Here is a 21,991-nt window from a genome sequence, read left to right as displayed (position 1 = left end):
AGAGTTTGATGCATATTCAGAAAAGCTCCCGTGGACAAGGACGATGTTTGATTGTGATTATATGGGCAGTAAAAAGGCTGTGAGATTTGATGTTGTGTGCCTTGGCTTAAAACTCCCTCATTACACATCTTGGCACAGTATCAACCTGCCAAAGGGCAGGAACTACAGAGAAGTCCTGCAACAGCGGTGAAATGTTTCGGAAATGGTTTTGCTGTTAGGCTTCACTGTGGTGCTTAAAATCCCTGTCAATCACCTACAACCAGGTCTCATTCAAATTTCGGGGTGTCAGCCCCAAAATTTAGCAGATTAATTTCCAGACTGGATTACTCCAACTTTGTATATGCTGGACTGAGTAAAAGACTGCAGTAGGTTCAAAATGCTGCTGCAGAAACATCATCATCGTTCAGAGTATATCTTCATTTGGTTTGTTTCAGGTTATCAGTCAGATCTTTTTTATCGTCACATGTCATAATCTTAGGTGCATTAATCAGTAACATTTAGTAATACCAAATTCCTGAATGGCTCTTACAGTTGCAGCTCTAAAACTCTGGAATCACCTTCCTCTTTAAATTATTTCTACCTTCAAATCCTCCCTTATTCTGATTATTTATTGTTCGGTTAACTGATGCATTAATTGCTGTCATGTACTTTGGTCTGTTCTTTTTAAAAGAATTGAGTACTTCTCAGCATTAAAAGAATTTCTAGTGGACCAAATAAGACTGGAAAAATGCTAATAAATGTTCAATTAAATGAATTTCATAGGCCTCTAACATCAGAGTTTCTCTGAGTATTTTGGTCTGAAATTTAATTCAATTCTGTTGTCATTTGAACATCTTCAAGCTCTTTATGCTGATTTTATTTTTTTCCAGGCATTGAGGGAACCTTCGGCCAGTCACCTGTGGACAATTGTGGGGGGCAGCCAGAGTATTTAGAAAGCAGATATCCCGTTTTTGATTTCCTGATCTGTGCCCAGTCATTTTTAATGACCACTTATAAAAGTGAAGATGTGAGGGGTAGAGGTAGTAAAGTTACATGGGTGTAAATATCTGGGCTCAACCATTCAAATCAACAGATAGTGGGCAAGAGAGGTAAAGAAGAAGGCAGGCAGGATGGAGCCGGTGGAGATCAGTGTCAGGGGTGATTTGTGATGGAAGGATAGCAGCAAAAGTGAAACGGATGGTAGTGAGTATGGTTTGGAGATGGTGGCACTGACAAAAAGACTGGAGGTCGAGCTGAAGATGCTCACATTTTCATTGGCAGTGACCAAAATGCACAAGATTAGAAATGAGCAGCTCAGGCTGACCAGTTTGGAGACAAAGTTAGAGAAGCAAGGCTGATTTGGACATGTGCACAGGAGGGAGAGTGGGTACATTAGACAAAGATGTTGACAGTGGAGAAAATTTCTGACAGGCATACTTTAAGCTGCAGGTTCTTCATTGTCAACATTTATGCTGATGAAAATTACCCAGAAATGGATCAGAGCACGTAGCCTTATAAAACAATTAGGGGAAATGAGTTCTGCCTGTATTCGAATTACAACATTCATCAAGCTGAAGCAAACAATTTGCAAACAATTTTATCAGTTAAAAAGTTTTTTTTCTAGATCTGACTAAAGTAAACTAGATGAAAATAAATGAGAGGTTGAGGATAAGAATGCAAAAATGTTCTTGGGTGAGTCACTCTGTGTGATTGTGGGAATGAAGGGCACGTTTCTTAAACCTTATTAATAGTAAATTTGTGATTTATAGACAAATGTTGTCTTTTCAACCACGTTTTACATTTCTAATTATATTTTTGCTTTACTGTTGGGAATCGCAAACTTTGGCTTAGAGTGGCTGAAGCTTTCAGATCCAAAACCCTTGACCGCTGTAGCACCCAAACGCCTCTGCTGTGAACAAAAGCAAAATGGAGATTTGCAGTATATTCTCTGTGTGCGCTTCAAATGTGCTCCTCTTTTCAGTGTCGTACACTCAGTCAAATAAAGTGTGATTAGTGCGTCTAATGGCTGCTGATGACTAAACCCAGACATGAGTCAGTCATGGAGAAGTAATAATGTGTGTGAGAGCATCACACAGTTTGGTTTTTGCGGTCAGGTTTTTGGACAATGGGCCATCATTCTGTTATTGCTCATAATCAAACAGAATGTGCAGCAGATTGTTTGTCCTGCGTAACGTACAAAACACTCACACACAAAGCCAAATGGCCAGATTTTACTAATGTAGACTGTGTGTGTGTGGGTGTACGTATGGATTTGTGACATGCAGTTGGCCCTGTGGTATGTGTGTGTGTGAGAGAGTGTGTGTGTGTTCTAATGGCATGTGTAATTAGTCTCATTAGGCAGTGAGTGAAGCCATGCGGTTGTGATTATTGACCAGCCTGTCAGCCATGTTGGCCTTTACTGTGAAGACCTCTGAAGTACTGCTCTGTTCTTGTGCCAGAAACACTGACTCCCTCTGCTCCTCTGGCTGCCAGCACTGTCATACACCCCGCTATCATAAATCATATGGATTAGAGCCGATTTCCCTCTGATATAAATCCAAAAACACTGGCAGAAATCAACTCGCAGATTAAGTCATCATCAATAAAACGCTTGCGATTCATTAAAAGTGTGACATGAGTTCCATTTAAGAGCCAGCACAAGAATTCCTGATTCCTGTAGGTCATCAAGACTACCAAGGTCCTCAAAGAGGACATTTAAAGTAGAGATGTCCATCCGGACCACAACAGTGATGTTTTCCGACAACACCAGAAACCCTGGGATGGAGGTGGCTTGCAAAGTGGCTTGCAGAAGCAGCATGCAGGCCGAATAAGCTTAAAGACTAAACTTTATGTGAGCTATCCGCTGATGTGGTTGGCTGTTGAGGTAATTTGATTGCTAGCTTACCGGCCAGACCAAACGCTAAGCTCAGTTAAAAAATTTTGACAATGTTGTTAAAACTGGGAATAAAATGATTATCAGTGTTAATCTTTGTGTAGTTCTTGGGGATTTTGTGTCATTTGCTAAATGCTGTTCTACCTCTCAGACAGTACAAAAGACAGACCTGCAGGTCTAAATAGATAGAGGAGTTGGCTGACAACTTCAAAACACTAGGATGGCGGTGGCGAAAGCACTCATCCTCGGGATTTCACAAACTGTCTGTGGTACAGTACTATAGGGTTATCGCAGCAAATATTCAGTCTCCTGTCACGTGGTAAAGGAAAAAGCATGAAAGCCTGTTTGAATGAACTGTTACTCTGTCGATTAGTTGTACCCTGAGCTAGTAGGAATGGCTTGTCCATAAAACCTGTATATAATGCATAAATCTGACATTATTCAGATGTCCTTTGGACTCCATGTCCTGACAAGCTGGAAGTTGCAAAATAAAATAAAAAACAGGAATTTACCATAATAAAAAAATCTAATTAAAACTGCAACAAGAGCTATTTCTTACTAGCTGTACTGGCACACAATGTACTGCTGCACAGAGATGAATGTGGGGAAAAGGTGTTTTCAAGAGCATTCAAAGTGTGTTCTCTCTTTTTACCTGAATTCCTGCCTAATTCCTGTCTAATAATTCTCTCTATACATGCACGAACCGAGTCCCTGGATACTGAAGGATATCAGGATATCTAGATTACTTTGTGATGAAGAGGACATAAATGTGACTTTTAACTATGTTTTTATTAGCTTTGCAGCTTTTCCTCCTGACAAAGACCTCTCCCATGGACATTCATACATTAAGTAATTAAGTAATAAGAATCCACAGCAACGTTTTTAGCTCAGTGAGCTACCTTTTTTTTCCTACATTAGGACACCTGAGGGATTAAATGAGCAGTTAAACTCATTTACACTGGCAGGAAGTGGCGCTTTCACTGATCTGAACCACAATGAAAGTGACAGTTTGACTAACTTTAGCTTGCTTCTTTGCTTCTTTGCTAATGATGTCAATATCAAAATACTTTCCAAAGCTACAGTTTGTTTTTTTACCTTTAAATGAAGACTGTTAGGGCTTGTGTTTGAACTTCGGGGAGCTGGTTATTTGTCGATATTAGTGATTATTGGGCTCCATTATTTTCAGCTGGCGTTAGCTAGTGTAGCTTTCGGGTAGTAGCAGAAGGTATTTATTTAAGTCCTTCATACACAAATTGATCTCCAGGCTGTAAAACTACGGTTTTGCTTCATTTTGTGCTTATCAATTTTGCATTTAATGCAGTTATTATGAGGTCTGTCACACACAGCAAACCCAGGGTAGGATGGTGATTATTTTCTGAGGCAGTCAGCATAATGTGAGGCTAGTGTTATGTGTTCTTTTTCTTATCTTTTTCTTTGACATGTTACATAAATAATGCACAAACATAAAGACGGACAAGGGAATTTGATATGCAGATACAGAGTATGATTGATGCTTTATAGTTGTGAGAAAATGTTAATAATTAGTTATTGATAATTTGTTAAAAGGCTTGGCAAATGATTCATGTTAATATTATTAATGAGTTATGGGACCTTGTAACCCACTACAAGCGTCCTTCACTGTATTTTAGTACATCGTGCCATCATTATGTTGTACAGTAACATCTTTGCTGTGCCGTAGGCTCAGCCGGGCATTTGCATTTTCTCCCTGCCATCGAGTCTTTGGTTTACCTTGCTTTGGCCGGCGGCAATGTCAAGCAAACACATCTCAAGAATAAATTGCTCCCATTCTCAATATGCAATATGCTGCCATCCATGACAAAAGTAATTTGTTTGGAAATATGAGTTCAGAAAGCATGCACGGCTTACATTTAGATCACTTTCCGAGGAACAAGAAATCTAATGATATATAACCTTCCTCTGGTCACAGTGTAGACTGATGTAGCCACCCTGATTATTTAAGTGGTGGCATTAAGTTATCCAGTCTGACTGCATCTAATTTCTCTGCTCCTTTCTGTTCCATGTCTGTACCCCTCCTCTACCTTTTTTTTTGCTTAGTCATGTTTTCTGTCTCTGTGACATGCATCTATACAAATGCTTTGCCTGCCTAAATGATGGTGTGTGCCACATATTAAGAACAGATAGTCTATGAATATCATAGCTACTGTGACGGCTTTTTGAACCGAGACATCTCAAGGTGCATCTGACTGTGAAAGGGACACCGAATGTTTAATTTACAAAAATAACATCACGTTGTATTCACCAGGACTTAAGACTAGAGACTAAGACCATAAACCCACCAAGAAAGCGATTACTGAAGTCGTAGGCCAAGGGAACCGAGGAATTTTTCTCCAATAGATTTCTATACAACTGTAACTCTTTTTACAGCCAGACTAGTCGCCCCCTGCTGACCACTGAAAAGAATGCAGGCTTAAGGCACTATGCAAAGCAAGGAGTGCAGTGACTACAGCTGTTTTTACAAATTCTCTGTAATTCTTTAGACTCAAACTTTCTAGCTATAGCATGTCAGTGCTGTCTGTGTGAACACAAGTTATGGTCTTTCTCCTCCCATCTCCTTGGCACTGATTTTCTGGTGATTTCACGTGGCTAAAAAGTCAAAAGTATCCAGTTTGACATCACCCAAGTGTCAGTGAGCTGTCCTTTAGTTTAAGGAGATTCTGTTTAGATGCCGTAGTTTATAAAAGTAGAAAGTTGTTCAGACCTGATCTTTCTCTCCTGTAGCTGACGTATGAAAACTGCTCACAAAAATAGAGAAATTATATAAATCTTTGTTCCATTTATAGATTATTATCTTTAATTGTGATGTAATATTTCTTTTTTACATTTTAATGAAAGTCATTGATGTTGTGTTGTGAAAGCCAATCAGGATTCTATCACATGGATGATTAAAAAAAATGTGCATGGCTTTCAGGTCTAAAAAGGGCCTTAAACCTGCATTCCTTTTGATGGCCACCAGGGGGTTGCAAAAAGACTTCCAGTCATATAGAAGTCTATGGGAAAATGTTTCTGTGCCGTGATCTCTGTAAATATTTTCCTGCTCATCTTGAATAAAAATATTGAGTCCTTTTTGTGAATTTAAGTCATTCCAACTGTTAGAAAGGATGACTGTACTCTTTGTTTCTCCCAGTTTCAAAGATGGCGAGGCTTCTTACCTGGACTTCCCATTAATGTGTGATTGTTACTGTGACTACGTGAATCTTCTATGCTGTATATGCTCTGCTCATATCACAAACAACTAAAAAATACAGTTAAACTTTCTTACAACTGCAGAGGTTCATGGTTGTTGTTATCTCATCATCTGATTGATTAATAGTCATAACATGAGCTTGTAGTCTTAAACTAACCTTGCTCATTGTTGAAGAACTGAATGTTAAACTTTAAACAGGAAATACGCAGCTTTTCCTGTTTTAAAACTTGAAGCAGAAACGCTGTGAGCACCAGGGATAATGCACTAATTTAGCCTCGTTTCACCTTCTGTGCCTCAGGAAGTAGCTCAGGTCGTTGACTAATCACAGGGTTGGCGGTTTGATCCCCGACGCCTCCTAACCGCATGCTGAAGTGTCCTTGAGTAAGGCACTGAACCCCAAATTGCTCCCAGTAGTCAGAGAAGCACCTCCCAAGGCAGCTGAGTGTGTTGGTGAGTGGGTCCATGAGATCGATTTAGGTTAAAGTGCTACATAAATGCAGCTATTTACCGTTTTTCATTACAGCTCAAGAATGCTGATCGCTCGGTTAGGTCTGAAAATGTGCTTTAGTCTAAATAAATAACTGCATGTATACATTTAAAACAAATTTAATGGTTTCAGTGTTTAAGACTGAAGAAAATTTAGTTTATGTACTAAGAGTCCTTTTTATTTAAAGGGTTTCTTTTCTGTAAACAAATACTTAGTAAGCTGCTTCCAGACTTTGGTGCGCCACCCCAGAAAATTCAAATACATTGTGTTGTTTGAGCATTTTAGGAATTTACAACCTTCATGAGGTCAAAAATATTCAAGACGAAAGCTTACACTGTGTGTATTCTCCCTCTTTCCACATAATCTGAGCTTCAAAGTGCAGTACCCAAAATTGACCAATGGGTGTCGCTTTTTTGCCTGAAAGACACGACTCATTCAGGTCTTCTCGTTCTTCTTGCCCCAGGCAACAATTACAAACAGTGACGGGGTTATGAGATTTCGCTGCTTTGTTTGTTTGTTAGCAGGCTTATTTTAGATTGCTTTGCATGAACACTTTACCAGCAGTGGAGCTTGGCCCAAGATTTGGACTCGATCTAGTAGAACAGAATCTTTACCATTGCAAGAGAAAGCAAAAAGTAAAACATTTCACAGTCCATCTTGTGTATAATAAGTGTATTAAGCTGAAATTGAGAAAATTAGGAGAGATCATGAGAGTAATCCAGATTCAGATGCTTCTGGATCCAGGATTCAATTCATGCATGGTGTGGAGGAAATTATCAACGTTTGTGGAAGTATCTAGTCGTAGGCTCCTCTTGTTTGTTTGTTTCATTTGTCGCTCAGGCCTGAAAATCAGATTCTTCTGTCAATATTTATAAGAATGCATTGTTAACATTCAGCAGTCTGTCTCTGCCATTTCAGTGTTTCTAGGATTTGTTACTACCTCCAAAATTTAATCAGTAAGAATTGTGCGTTTTATCATCTGCATGCCCTATATGCAAACCAAACAGGCACCTCATCAAGCCGTTGCTCCACAAGTACCTTAATCCATCATGGTATTGATGAGCTACAGTTCAGTGCTCTCTATTTGTGTGTCACTGCACAAACCCTCATGTCTGCGTGTCTGTCTGTCTGATGGTTTGGTTCACTGGTTATGGTCCCTTGTGTAGGAGGGACCCTACGTGATGCTTAAGAAGAACTGGGAGATGTATGAGGGCAACGACCAGTACGAGGGTTACTGCGTGGATCTGGCTTCAGAGATCGCCAAACACATCGGCATCAAGTACAAGATTTCCATCGTCCCCGACGGAAAGTACGGCGCCAGGGACCCAGAGACGAAGATCTGGAATGGCATGGTCGGGGAGCTGGTGTACGGGGTAAGAACTTTTGTTTTCAATCTTTTTTGACGGAAATTATCTTTTTACTTTTTTTATGACTCATTTCACTGAAGCTTCAATTTTATGCTGTCAATAGAAGTCAAGATGGTATTTACAGAGAATATGGTGCCTCCTCCAGATCTTTTTGTACTAACAATACATTTGTACAAAAGCTTGGTTTCTGAGAGAGAGAAAAAGACTCTGATCTTGAAAGCTGAAAACTGAAATCATTGATCAAAATCTACATCATTAAACCTCAAACAAAAAGTCGATGAAAGAAAAGATACATCGCATAAAACAAACCAAAGCTGCTGTTGTAAATCTTTGATGAGTATGACATGAAAAAGTCTATATTTTAAAGGCTGAATGATAAAAATAATTATATTGATAAATTAAACAGGCAGATAGTATTTTCTAGACCAGGGGGAAAAAACAATGTAACAAATATAGATAAATTTTGTAAGCTCATATTAGTATTACTAGTATGTATTGACTATGTGCACGTTAGCATATGCTACTTCCGGTGCGGAAACTCCTGTGGGGAGCTTTGTTTCCGGTGTCCTATTCGCGCCTGGTTTACGGTCCAAAACAAGTTAAGCAAATGAATGAATCAAGCGGCGATTTACATTTCTATAGATGTCTTGGGCATTTACCCAATATATCTGTAAATGATGTTCATCGACTTGTCAATATTTTTCCCCCGCGCCTCAGAGCAAAAGAGAAAAGGGATTCAAATGTTATATTTCTCAGCTGTCCCTCGTTTATCGCGGGTGTTATGTTCTAAAAATAACCAGCGATAGGTGAAATCAAGTAGCCAATTTTATTTTTTGACGGTGCAAAACGTTTCGTGGACATACAGTACTGCACTTCAGAGTCACACTGCTAGCGATCGATGCAGCGATTCTGTACAGGAGAGACGTCACGGAGGAGATCGTCTGCAGCGATCAGGACGCAGGACACAATGTGACGTAAAAAAAAAGCATGCAAACTTGCACTAAAAAATCCACGAAACAGCGAGGTGAAAGGTGAACCGCGTTATAGCGAGGGACCGCTGTAATTTTGAAGGTAAGTCACAACATACCCTTCGTAAATACTAATGTATAGAAACCGTTACCAGCAATCATTCATTTTTTGTGTGGCTTTTTTCACGGTTTGTTAACATGCTGTGTAGGTGTGTACTTGACTAGCTGATATCGACATAACGGGGGAAATATCTGGTTTGACTATTCTTCACCTGTAGTTTGAATGCTGAACATTTGCCTGTTTAAATCATAAGACCAGTCATTATACAGAGATGTGCTTCTGAATGTGGACGATGTGTCTTCTGTTGCAGTAATGCAGTTCTGCTTGTGTTGAGTGATGTAAACAACTGATCGATCTAAACGCTTTAAACGTCAAAATTGATCATTAGATTTTTTATGACACAACAGCGGTGAGTGTTCCCACCTTCTGCTCTTTGTAACTTAACGCAATCTTTCCGTTTTCGAGTTTTGGACATGATTTTGGAGTATATCTTCGCAGTAGCGATTGACCGCAAAGTAAAGCTACCGGAAATGCACAACCCCACATCCGGTCTCAAACCAGGAAGTTAGCATTGTCTCGTGCACATAGTCAATTAAGTTCATATTATGCAGTAACTGCCAGGGCTGGAGCTCCTTGAGGCTGCATTCAACAGCGTCAATACATGCAGACTCCTATATTAAAATGGCTAATATTAGTACATTAAAAAGCATTTTTATAATTTGATTTAAAAAAAAAAAAAATCTCTAGAGCTACAACTAAGCAAATAGGAAGTTTTTCTTTTAACTTACCCAATTAATAATGGGTGTGTCAGCTTCCACTTACTGTTAGCTGTTTGCTAGGTATAGCCTTACGCTACAGTCACCGTAGGGAAAACTGTAGTTGGAGACCACGGAAACCAAAACAGCTGTGCCACATGAATTTGCTCCAAAAATTTTAACATTTAAATGACCAAATCCCAAACATAAAGCTTTAAAATAGTACTACACAATCCAGAAAGTGGTTTTATATTAAGTCCTTTTTTAACCGCCTGGCCATTTTACAAGGGCTCTTTAAATTACTCTTGTTCCATTACCGTTTGTTCTAGAAACAAGAGAAGACAATTTTACAGCCGAACGTATAAAATAAGTCCAGGCAGCCTGTATGATACTTGTGTGATAAAGGGTTAACATCAAACGGCATCAACAAAGGGTAAATTAGCAGCAGATTAGCAAACGCGGAACAGAGAGATTATATGTAAAAGCTTCTTTTCTGCCCAGCTAAGATAAATAACAGACCTGTCTATGGTAGGGTTAAATAGATTCCTTAAATCATAAAACGCTCTATATGTCTTTTTCATGCAGAATTGTGCCTTTGCAGAAGCTTTTCCTACAGGAGCGGTTTTTCTTGACCTGCAGAGAGCTCCGTCTGAAGCACTGTATCTGTTTGTTGTGGCCATAATTAAGCCCATCTGAAATGAAACCGCGAACAGTCTCTGGTGTTGTTAATGCTAGCAGGATGAGGGGAATTAGGGGAGCATTAGAGCAGAGCTTTTGGAGGAGAAACACAGGTGTGGAGCTTGTTAAAGAATCTCTGAGGACATTTGATTTGAGAACGAGGTATCTTTCTGCTGCTCACCTTGATGTGGGATCAAAAAAGATGCAAGGATGTGCATGAGGAGTGATAGAGCAATTTCAGGGCCTGCTTGTGGTTTTTTACTTGAATGTTTTTAAGGCGAAAAACACATTTCACTATGAGGAAACATATAGAAACCAATAACAAGTGAAGATAAAAAGGATATAAGTACAGCTGAGGTCTCACTAATGCTTTTCTATTCAATAAATGTGTGATATTCTACTTTCTGTCTGACACTATGATTATTTACCCTTCATCTGCTGAGAGAAAGCTATAAAATTCATTTTTCCCAGAACAAAAAAAGATCCTTTTGATACTTTCACGAGCAGCAAAAGCATTTTGTTTAAAATGTACAGTCAAAAACCAAATCTTTTTTTTTGTGATGAGTTAAGTGGCATTTTCACAAAGTGGCATTTTTCTCGCCTGCGCCTCTTTGGTGCTGCAGTGACTCACTGTGAAGTCGACTGCGGCGAGCGTAAGCAGAGGCACAGTTCGGGATGTGTCAGGACTGATCAAGCAGTACAGTGCACTTTTGGTGTAAAGACTAACCAGGTTGGTCAAAAGCGCAGGAACAAAAAGTGCAGCTCTGTTCTCTGCTATTTTCATCTCTTTAACTAACTGAGAGCAGAAACGCAGCCTGCCCGGTAGAATTGCTTTGATGGGAAGACATGCTGAGCGACATTACTTTAATGTAAATCCCTTAACAGGAAGATTTAAGTGCCGACGTGCTGCTTTGGCCAAGTACAGCTGGCATCACACAATTTTGAGCCATTTGGACCCTTTTAATCCCACAACAGAAATTGTGTTCGTGTACTACGTCAGTGGAAACATAACCAGAGCTAAAAGCTGCATTTTTAGCATCGCAGTATGACTTTAAGGTCAAAGTTGTTGCAGTGAGACTGCAACAAAGAATTTCAGCCAATGTGATGTCATTCATCCATATGTTCGCATTTTGAGGCTTTGACTGAAGAATTTGAAGCATCTTGTATTTTTTTTGAACCAGCTGTCATAAGTGAGGAGCAAAGCTGGCTGAGAATCGAGCACACTGGGGACTTGTCATTCACAAAGCAATCTGGAAACCTATCGCTGGTCTGGTGGCCAACATTTCAGGGCTTCTGTTTTAGCTAGGACATCTGGAATAGTGGATAACAGATATCCAGGCCAAGACTTCCTCTTTTGTCCACCAGCCATTGTTAACTATCCATCCATTCATTTACTTAACCGCTTATCCAGTTCAGGGTTGCAAAGGAGGCTGGAGCTTCTCCCACGTGGCTTGAGAGGTGATGATACACCACGGAGAGGTTGCCAGTCCTTTGCTGGGCCAACACAGAGAGACAGACAACAACATACACTCACAACCAAACCTGTGGCCAGCTTAGAGTAACCAATTCATCTAACAAGTACAGAGATACATGTGTGAGAAAGCCAGAGTAGCTAAAGAGAACCCATCCAAGCAAAGGCTTAATGTGCAAACTCCCCACAGAAAGCCCCCTACGAACCAGGAGGTTTAAATCAGGAAGCTTATACCTTGTGGCACAGTGATGTGGAATTTGCATCTTCTCCCTGTGCCTGTGTGGGCTCACTCCAGATACTCTGGCTTTCTCCCACAGTCCAAAGACAAGCATGTTAGGCTAGCTGGTGATTCTAAACTAGCTACGGATTGCGATTGGTTGTTTCTGTCTCTTTGTGTTGTCCCTGTCCTACCCCATCCCTCACCCTGTGACAGCCGGGATTGTGTCCAGCACACCTGCAACCCTGAAAAGGATAAGTGGGAGAAAACTGGATGGACGGATCCTAAATAACCAACTTGTCAGCAAACATTGTGTTCCTTTTTTTCACTCCGGTGAATCTTTTGTCTTTAACTTTTTTGTTCCTGGTTGTTATACCTGTGAGCAGAAGGCAGTTCCTTGTCCCCCTGAAGCAGCTGACCTTTAGACCTTAATGCCTCATTGTTACTCGTTTATGCCTTAAGGACTTTACACACTGGACGTATAAAATTCATGCAAATATTTTGTGCATTCAGTTAATTCTTTAGACTCACCGATTCTTAATGCAGCCATTCACACTAATTGCGTAATTTCGCTGAATGAATTTGTGGCTTTTATTTTTTCAGATCAAGCTGGGTTTTTCAGATATTTCCCATGAGAATAAATGGGTCAATGCATTTGGCAACAACTGCGCTCGTAGCTCAAAACACACACCAGTACTGATATGGAAATGGTAAAATACTATTTTACCTCAGATACACAACAAGATGCTGCTTCTGATCAGTTGACTCTGTGAAATGATTTCTTTCATTCCCATCTGCCTACAAGAGCTACAACTTAATCAAAAATTAGCCAAACCCTAAAATATAACTGGTTTTATTGTTTGTTTTACTCTTAACTAGAAGCATAATCCACCAAATGAACATGGTGATGTATTCAGTAGCCTTTGAGCTACCAACTAAGTTCACAGAATTCATTAGTGAAGTCATAAATTAAGCTGGAAGTGAGACTATTTTCTAACAGATTTCTAAACAAACTGGGTTTTTTGTAGCTATCATGTGTGTTTGCAAAGCTGGCAGCTTATTCTACTGTTATCATGTGACTTCTGAGGACATGGCAAGTGTCAACACTTCTTCCCTCTAAGGCATTGGTTAGAGGCCATTCATTTCTCCCCCTGCTCTGAACAGGAAAGATCCGTTCTACCACAAAAGCCCCTGCCTCCTTTTAACCCTGCCTTGTATTTTAGTGCACACTAAATGCCCTGAGGCTGTCATCATAGTGCATTTTGCTGAGGATGAAAGAACTTAAATCTCTTTCATTTTCTTTCCGCCCTCCCTCTTTTCTCCTTTCCTACCTCCTTAAGTGCGCGATGGTCATAATAAAACTTTAAATTCTTGCTGATATTAAGCCCTTTGCTTCCCTGCTGGGCAGACAAGGTCACAAGTGTTGCTAAGTCACTAACTGTAATCTGGTTTGTGGATTTTCAGCAAGTCGCTATGCACTTTTTCCACAGCTGCAGACCTCCGAGGTGGCCGTTTCCCTTTTTTTTTGCCTTGCTGTGCTGTAAGCATATTTCTCTGACATATTATTTTATCCTCCCTACTCATTCCCCTGGAGTTTGAGCTAAGCCTTTGAGCATTAGAGAGGATTTCAGAATTTCCTTTTCAATTTCTTTCCCTTCTCTCTCTGTCTTAACTTGATCACTCCGAGATGTGTTCGGCTGCCATCTTCAACTTGATCGCTCAGAGATTTGTTCAGCCAAGGGAGAAATTCATTACGTGAACAATGTCATGAATAAGAATGACACCATCTGAGTAGGAAGAAGAAACTGTTTTTTGTTGTCTGAGGGTTGGCTAGCTATTGCCCTTTGGGATGCATCTGTGACTAAGTGGTGTTTGATTGTTGCATGGCCGGGCTCAGAGAGATGATCCATCATTTGCATTTGCTTATCTGTCATCATTTGGGTTCAGGGAGGCTAATCAAATTCCGCTTTATCTCGCCTCCTACAGAAAGCGGAAATCGCTGTGGCCCCTTTGACTATCACGTTGGTCCGGGAGGAGGTGATTGATTTCTCCAAGCCCTTCATGTCGCTGGGCATTTCCATCATGATCAAAAAGCCCCAAAAATCGAAACCAGGGGTGTTCTCCTTCCTGGACCCGTTGGCCTACGAGATCTGGATGTGCATCGTGTTTGCCTATATCGGCGTGAGCGTGGTGCTCTTCCTGGTCAGCCGCTTCAGCCCGTACGAATGGCACACCGAGGAGCCCGAAGAGGGCACCGACGGTCCGCCAAGCGACCAGCCCCCCAATGAGTTTGGCATCTTCAACTCCCTCTGGTTCTCCCTGGGCGCCTTCATGCAGCAGGGCTGTGACATCTCCCCCAGGTAAGACAGCATCTCGTCAAGTTTTACAAGTATTTTGTTTGCTCCAAACTCTACAGTACTTTGTTAATTTTTTTTTACTCAGGATACAGGCACATTGCACGACCTCTAGGCCAATTATAATCACAATGTGCCTTCACGTCAGATTGGATTGGGTCTGTGTGAGCGTGGATGATCGTACTGTACAGATAACTCTGTGTGAGCGTAGCGTACTTAAATCCTTCGCCTGTCAATCCAGTTAGGACCGTCATCATTAATTCAAACATGTTTGATTGACACAAATGAAAACCGAACGAGTCTCGACACCCTGCCGTGACGAGCAGTAGTCTGTGACAGACGAAGGGGGGGAAAAGAACACATTAATATGTTGTTCGGGCCTCGTGTTTTTAATCACGTTTAATACATCGCTGCCGCTGAAGAACAGCAGTCAGTCTTTTTCAAATGTAGCTCATTTGTGTGTGGGCGTGTGTATTAAACAGGATGGAACATGATTTGGAAATGATAGTTGGCATGAGCGTGATTTTGTCTTTTTTTTTAAATAAAATCTTTATTTACTTCTATACTATGTAAATATTTATGTCATGGATATGAAAACCTCATCATTTAGTACTTTTAAAAAACAAGTCCAGACAGTTTGCCAGCACAAATGATTAAATAATGTTGTTTTGTGTTACTAAGGAACATAAAAATGATCTTAAGAAAATAGTTCAACCTTTTGGGAAGAATTTATTTTTGCCTCCTTTTCTTGATACACACTCACTGCCCATTTTATTAGGCACACCCTGGATCCCAGTTTGCCTTCAGAGCTGCTTTAAGTCTTCGTAGCACAGATTCAGCAAGGTGCCGGAAACATTCCCCAAATATTTTGGTCCATGTTGACGTGGTAGCATCACAAAGTTACTGCAGATTTTTGAGCTCTACAACACATGATGAGAATCCCAAAGGTGCCTTAGTGAATTGAGATCTGTTGACTGTGGAGGCCGTTTGAGTACAATGAATTCACTGACACTGGCACATTATTTGGCTGGAAACAGCCATCAGAAGAATGGTACACTGTGGTCATAAAGCAGTAGGCATGGTCAACAACAATACTCAGGTAGGCTGTGGTGTTTAAACAATGCTCAGTTGGTACTGACGGCCCCGAAGTGTGCCAAGAATATATTGGCCACACCATTACACCACCAGCAGCCTGAACTAGGCAGGAGGGATATGTGCTTTCATGTTGTTTATGCCAAAATATAAAATATACCTGGTTTTATTGTCTATTTTACTCTAACTAGAACGGTAATTGACCAAATGAACATGATGTTGTGTTCGGTAGCATCTGAAACTAAATGCAAAGTCTAGCCTCAGTTTCTTCTTCTTAGATGGCAGCTGCGACCTTCTGCTGCTGTAGCCCATCTGCTTCCAGTTTTAATGCGCTGTGCATTCAGAGATTCTTTCCTACGTTCCTTTCTTGTAAGGAACGCAGGAATTATATATTTATGATAACGAGCAGTTAAACAGATATACCTAATGAAGTTGCTGGTGAGTGTAAACCACTGTTAACTTCTAGTCTAAGAGTTCAAATTAACACCTACCAACATCCATAAAGCTCATGAATTATCGTCCTTTGTGGGGTTTGTAACTTTGTCTTGATGAAAAGCAGTTTGTTTGTCCACTAAGTACTTAACGAAACGGCACACAGTGACTGTGCCTAGCGGCATAAACAATAGCAGTTGTGTTTATGTCTTTGTTTGTATAAGGTTTAAACAAGAACAAGAGTCTGTCGGGCCAGCAGCTCTGTGAGCGTGTGCAGCTTATGGGGAATATCATTAGTTTCAGTGGCTTTTGGTCATAAACCAAAATATTGGGCAAAAGTAGTTCAGAAAACTTATTACAGTTCATCCTGAGGGAGTGATAGATGTCTAGACTAAATTTAAGTTGTTAAGACATTTGATTGAAAACATATAAATGCCCAGAAGTAAGAGAAAAATGTCTGAAACCATCTAACATGTGCAACTACACAAACAAATGTGATAAATATACAGAGTAGGGACAGAGTAGGTTGTCTGCCTCACACAGGATGGTAGTATTTGGGGAAACGGTGCGTCTGTTTTTGCAGCCTTTAAAAGACAGTTTCCTATAAGACCCAGAGGGAGGACCAAACACAATAGCATGACTAATTTTCTGAAGGATGGATTTGTTGCAGATGCCTCAATGAACAGCCTAACAGAGACGCTACCACAGAAACTGTTAGACTTCAGAGGTTATAGCTACAAAGGGGCAAATAATTATTTGATCCTCTGCTGATTTGGAGACACAATTTTCAAACAAAAAACAAAAATCCAGAAAAAAGACTTTTCATGGACAAACTTTTGTTGTCAGTAAGAAATTTCGTGTAGTTGGTCACCAGGTTTGCACACATTTCAGGAGGGATTTATGGCCTAGTCCTCTTTCACGGAAGCTTTCTAAATCCTTCCGGTTCCTTGGCTGCTGCTTGGCAACTTGAAGTTTCAACTCCCTCCACAGATTTTCTATAGGATTGAGGTCTGGAGAATAGCTAGCCCTCTTCTTCTTTAGACACTCATTTATTGCCTTGGTGGTAGGTTTTAGGTTTTTAGGTCATCTTCAGTGTTATGGCTGAGAAAAGGAGGTTATTGTCCAAGATTTTACAGTGCATGGCCCCGTCCAATTCAGTTCAGTTTTATTTATACAGTGCCAAATCACAACAACTGAAGTTATCCTTTAAAATTAATAGAAAAACAGCCCCAAAGCTAAATGTCTCCACCTCTGTGCTTGACTGTGGGGATGGTGTTCTTTGGGTCATACTCAGCATTTCTCTTCCTCCGATCACGGCAACTCAAGTTGATACCAAAGAGCCTGAGTTTGGTTTCATCTGATCGCAGTACTTTCACCAGCCCGTCTCAGAATCAGTTAGATTCTAACTTAAGAGGGGCTTGTTTGTGTGCCTTCTGCTGCTTATAACTTATTAGCGACTGTGGTCCTCACTGCCTTCAGATCATTAACAAGATTAATATTAATTCCTGTGACTGGGCTGCTCCACTACCTTTCTTCCCATGAGGGTGTTGGGGTTTTGTTTTATAGTCTGTGTCTCTCTGTTAAAATGGAACTACGACAATAATATATCATATAATTATTTCCCCCACTGTATACGAAGAAAAACACAAAATCAAAATCGTGTTGAGGTGAGTTTATTAATATGAACAAAGTTTAGATAACATAAGTCTTTTCTTAGGAAAACTATAACAGTGGAGAGCAGACTCCAGGAGCAGTATTCACTTTCTCAGAAAACACCAATAAAAGTTCCTGAAACTAGTGGAAGACTGGAGATCACGTCCTTGGCTCTCTTATGACTTTGGATATATGAAAGTCTGCACAAAATTTTATCCAATAGTTATAGACAGATTAATGTGCCTGCTGGGCACGAGCCCAGGGGCTTCTGATCTCATCCCAGAAACACTATCCATTTCCCGGAAAAACACACAAAGTGAAATGAAAAGAAGTGGAGATGGAAATGAAAAATGGCAACAAAGAAATACAAAAGAGACCAAAATTTAGAGCAAAATAATGGCCACAAAGAGCAAAAATGACAAGAATTTGAAATATGACTCAAATTAAACACACAAAGAAAAGAGGCACAAAATGATGAAAAAAGTCAACATCTTTTTTTTTTTCTTTCAGTCTGGGTATTTTGGTCCTCTATGGGATGAGCGCCTGAGGGGCCTCTTAATTTATAATCTGTCCAGGCCAACACATGTGGATGGATTTCATTGTACATCAAAAATGCTGCACTTCCATTCACAGAGCCGCGCCACTAGCTTGGCTAAAAAAGGTATATATTTTAATTAGCAAGATTTAGAAAACAATTAGACTGACTTAAGTAAATTTTCTTGGCATCCATTTATTTGGCCATTATGCCTCAGACAATGTTAATTGTTCCATTTGTTTCCAGTCTTTTTGTTAGGAGAAAAAGAAGGTAAGCTGCTTACTTACCTCACAAGATGTCAGGTTGACACGCGTCTCTCGAGCTGACAAAAAAAAAGAAAAGCAAGCTTCCCAAAATAATGAACTATTTTCTTTAAAGGAAAACTTTTTCTGTGGTTTCTAAAAAGTTATAATTTTGAGGTTTTCATCTGCCGCTCACAATAAGTCGTACCCCATTAAATAACTGTAGCGTATTTGCATTATGTAAGTAACTGCACAGAATATCCTGTATATTGGAGGTAGTTTGCATGGCGACATAGTTGGTAAGAATAATATAGAGGGGTTAAGGATGAACTGTGTTAATTGCACTGTATGCAGTATGTGCTCCTCATGCTGTGTGTGCACAGTGAAATCACTCTTGCTTGTTTGTGTGTCTTTGTTTGTGGTGTGTTTGTGTGGGACAGAGAAAGTCTCAGCGAGTATTGATTTCCTCCGTCTCTCTCTCTTCCCCAGCCTTATTGTTCTTCACTGCCTGACTCGCATACGCTGTGTTGTCTGCTTGTACGGGAATTAGGCTGTCTTGGTGTCTGTCAAGCGCCGACAGTTGTGACTTTGCACTTGTGTTTGTGTATTTGAGCTCCGGTTACATTAGCAACCGCGTTTCTGTTTTTGAAGCAGCTGTCCAAAAGCCTGCGTGTTTCATTACGTGTCTGTGTCTTCTCTTCCCTTTGTCCAAATTACGAGACCCCCGAAACCCAGCCTCCCTGAGGCTTTCTACCAGCCGATTGGTGTCCAGTATGCATGGTGTACTTTGGAAGGGTAGAGAACTGGAGATCTTTGTTTTTTCCCCAATCAAAGATCAGGCTTCCTCTCTGTCAGCACACCCTGGCATTCTTAAGCTTATATGCTGCCAAGGCCCATAATTCTTAGTGGTTTCTCATTTTCTGTAAAGCCTTTCTTTGCAGTTTGAAAGGCTTTGTCATGCTTAAAGTTCCAGCAGTAGGTTATTTTAAGCTACTGCTCCTATAGTTATTTTAAGTTCTTCAGTTAACACTTCTTTTATCTCTTTTAAGCCCTTATGGATCTTATAGTGTAATAGAGTTAGTAAGATTTTAGGAGATGGAAGGAGAACCAAACCAGCCTGTATCTTTCAGCCTCCCCCACAGCAGAGGAGAACAAGATGGAGGATCCTGAGGTACATTATAGCCCGGCCCAGTCACGTAAGCAACCTATAGAGGAGGCTATAGTGGGCCTGTGACTCTGATTAAGCACCTTCATTTAAAGAGTACGATTGCTTTGTTCACATGTGTGCAGGCCACCCCACACTCACCGCCATAGCCACTCCAGTCTGCCACATCTCCGCCTGCATACTGCAGATAAGGACTTTAGAGCTGCATAACAATGTTGACATCAGAATGAAAAGTCTGCATTTCAACCCTCTGTGTTCTCGTTGCATTTCCACCCGTCACTGCCAGTCCCACGGGGGCCTCTCCCAGTCCATCAGCGCAGAATCCCAAAGCCCGGGAGCCTTTCCTGACATGCAAATCCCCTCACACAGAAGATATTATATGGCATACAGGAAGTGACAAGGCCAAAGGTGAAAGTCGGATGAATTTCGAGTGAGGGCCGTGCAGTCAGGAGCTGGCCGAGCGGTGGAAATCCAGTCTGCATGCAGAGTCTAAACGTTCATTCACTGCAGACAGATTACATAAGAACCCCATAAGCTGTAGACCTAATCTGCAGTGTTTGTTGCTTCAAACTGTTTGGGGTAGCCGGGGTAGCCGGTTCAGCGCAAGTTTTGCGAAGGTTAATTTTGGTCACATCCGCGTTGATTGACTGGGGGTCACATTGTGTCGGCTTTCATTAGAGAAAACCCCACAGCTCTGTCCAAAGCAATACAAGCAGCACGGGAGACAGATACTGGGCCCCCCACTGGAAAATGATTTTCACACATACAAATGAATGCAATTGCCATAAATGGGTCATTTGAACCTGGTGAACCCAGCTGTGACATTGTTCACATTCATAAGGCTTAATTAGCTCAAGTAATGTCCCAAATCACTATATTCGCCTATTTGTTAAGCAAATAAATAAGCTAGACAACAGACTGTATATAAAAGATGGATGTATGCCATCATGATATCGCCTACTTGTTCGTGTAATATAATTTTGTGCCTTGTGTTGTAGACACCTACATAGACTGATTTTAACCATTTGAGGGCAATGGATGCACCGTTATGTCCAAATCACATGACCAATTTAGGATGACATAGCAACAAGAAAAACTATATACTAGTTTTCCAATTGTGTTGATAGGCCAGAGTTTGGATTTTAAAAAATATACAAGATGCTTTTTCCTGAATACTATCACCCCGTTTAGTGCGGAACCAAACAGTAAAAACAAAGCTGATGCTGCCAATGGTAGACTCATCTGTTACGAAGATAAAGACCTGAAGGAACCCCAGCAGCAGGATCAAGGTTAGCGATGACTTAGCCAACCTGGGATGACAGTGGTGCTTGCAAGGAAAAAAACCTCCCAAAAAACAAGAATCATGACATTTAGCGTGTTTGAAGTGGGTAGTTAGGTGTGTTGTCTTGGGTAGTTAGTATGTGGTCTAGTCATTTGTTTTGTTTAGTGTATCAAAACAATGAGGGCACTGCCAAATGTCACGTTTGCTAGCTTAAAAGCCACCCGAGACAGATTGGGCACATCACAGGCTAGAATTTCACTTAGGACACAGACTTCTTGTGAAGAAACATTATTAACTCATATATTATTTCTTTATTTATTTCTAATAACTCATATATTTACATATATTCTTGGCTAATAAAAAAACACCCTACAAAAAATACCACATTCACATCTAATGCAAAGCAGACCAAAACTATTCTTTGCATTAGGCTCTCAGCATGTTTATTTCTCATTTAAAGTTGGATATTTTACCAGCACAAATAGCCATCAACTAATAAAACCCACTGAGAAAGAACAGGAAACTTACAACATGTAATTTTGCTTAATTAATTGACAAAAACTGATGGATACTTACTAATAAATCCTTATATTAAAGTTAAAACGTCCACTCAATTAGTAGCAAGACTTGCTAAAAGCACTCAGACTAATGGTTATCACAAAGTAATGTGCCGATTTAGGAGCCATAATTTCTCCAAGTCGTCTTACCATAACCTTTCAAGGTTATGGTAGATAACTTGCGAGGGAAGCATCCCCATGCATCCCCCATTAACTCTTTACAAAGTTCTCCCTGGTTTTTTTTGGTTTTGTTTTTTAACTTTCCTTAAGAGATAAAGATGACATAAAAGGAGAAGGCGAAAAAGAGGCTGGGAGGGATTCAGAGTAGAGCTGCCTGTTCAGGGGGTTTGGGCACCAGACCATGATACCTTGTGGGCACCTACGAGGTCAGGTGTTGGGAATTCAGTGGTATCCCACCAGAGGAACTGGAGGAGGTGGCTGTTTGAGCTACTTCTTAAAGACCTTCACATACTGTTCATCTAATTTTTCCTTCCTCCACTTGTCCAGTTTCCTCAATTTTTTTTAAAGGACACACAGCACACAGTGCTGAGATATGCCAGATTTTCTGCTCATAGCT

General features: G+C 40.5%; 1 protein-coding gene across 4 annotated transcripts in view; it reads left to right on the top strand.

Moving 5' to 3' along the window:
* LOC146379574 (glutamate receptor 4) overlaps positions 1-21,991 on the top strand; it is a 162,414-nt gene that overhangs the window by 118,338 nt on the left and 22,085 nt on the right. For all 4 annotated transcript variants that reach the window (XR_014801441.1, XR_014801440.1, XM_084940863.1 and 1 more), the window contains exons 10-11: positions 7,752-7,958; positions 14,089-14,462. Coding sequence is in view for 2 of the 4 variants with exons in the window: in XM_084940863.1 (XP_084796989.1) it covers positions 7,752-7,958; positions 14,089-14,462 (581 nt within the window). In the remaining 2 variants the exon portion in view is untranslated. The remainder of the gene's footprint in view (positions 1-7,751; positions 7,959-14,088; positions 14,463-21,991) is intronic.

Source organism: Perissodus microlepis, chromosome 10, assembly GCF_051167445.1.
Source record: "Perissodus microlepis isolate ML-2025 ecotype Zambia chromosome 10, ASM5116744v1, whole genome shotgun sequence".
Lineage (NCBI taxonomy): Eukaryota > Metazoa > Chordata > Actinopteri > Cichliformes > Cichlidae > Perissodus > Perissodus microlepis.
The sequence above is the reverse complement of the archived record's forward strand: the minus strand, read 5'-3'. Positions and strand labels throughout refer to the sequence as shown.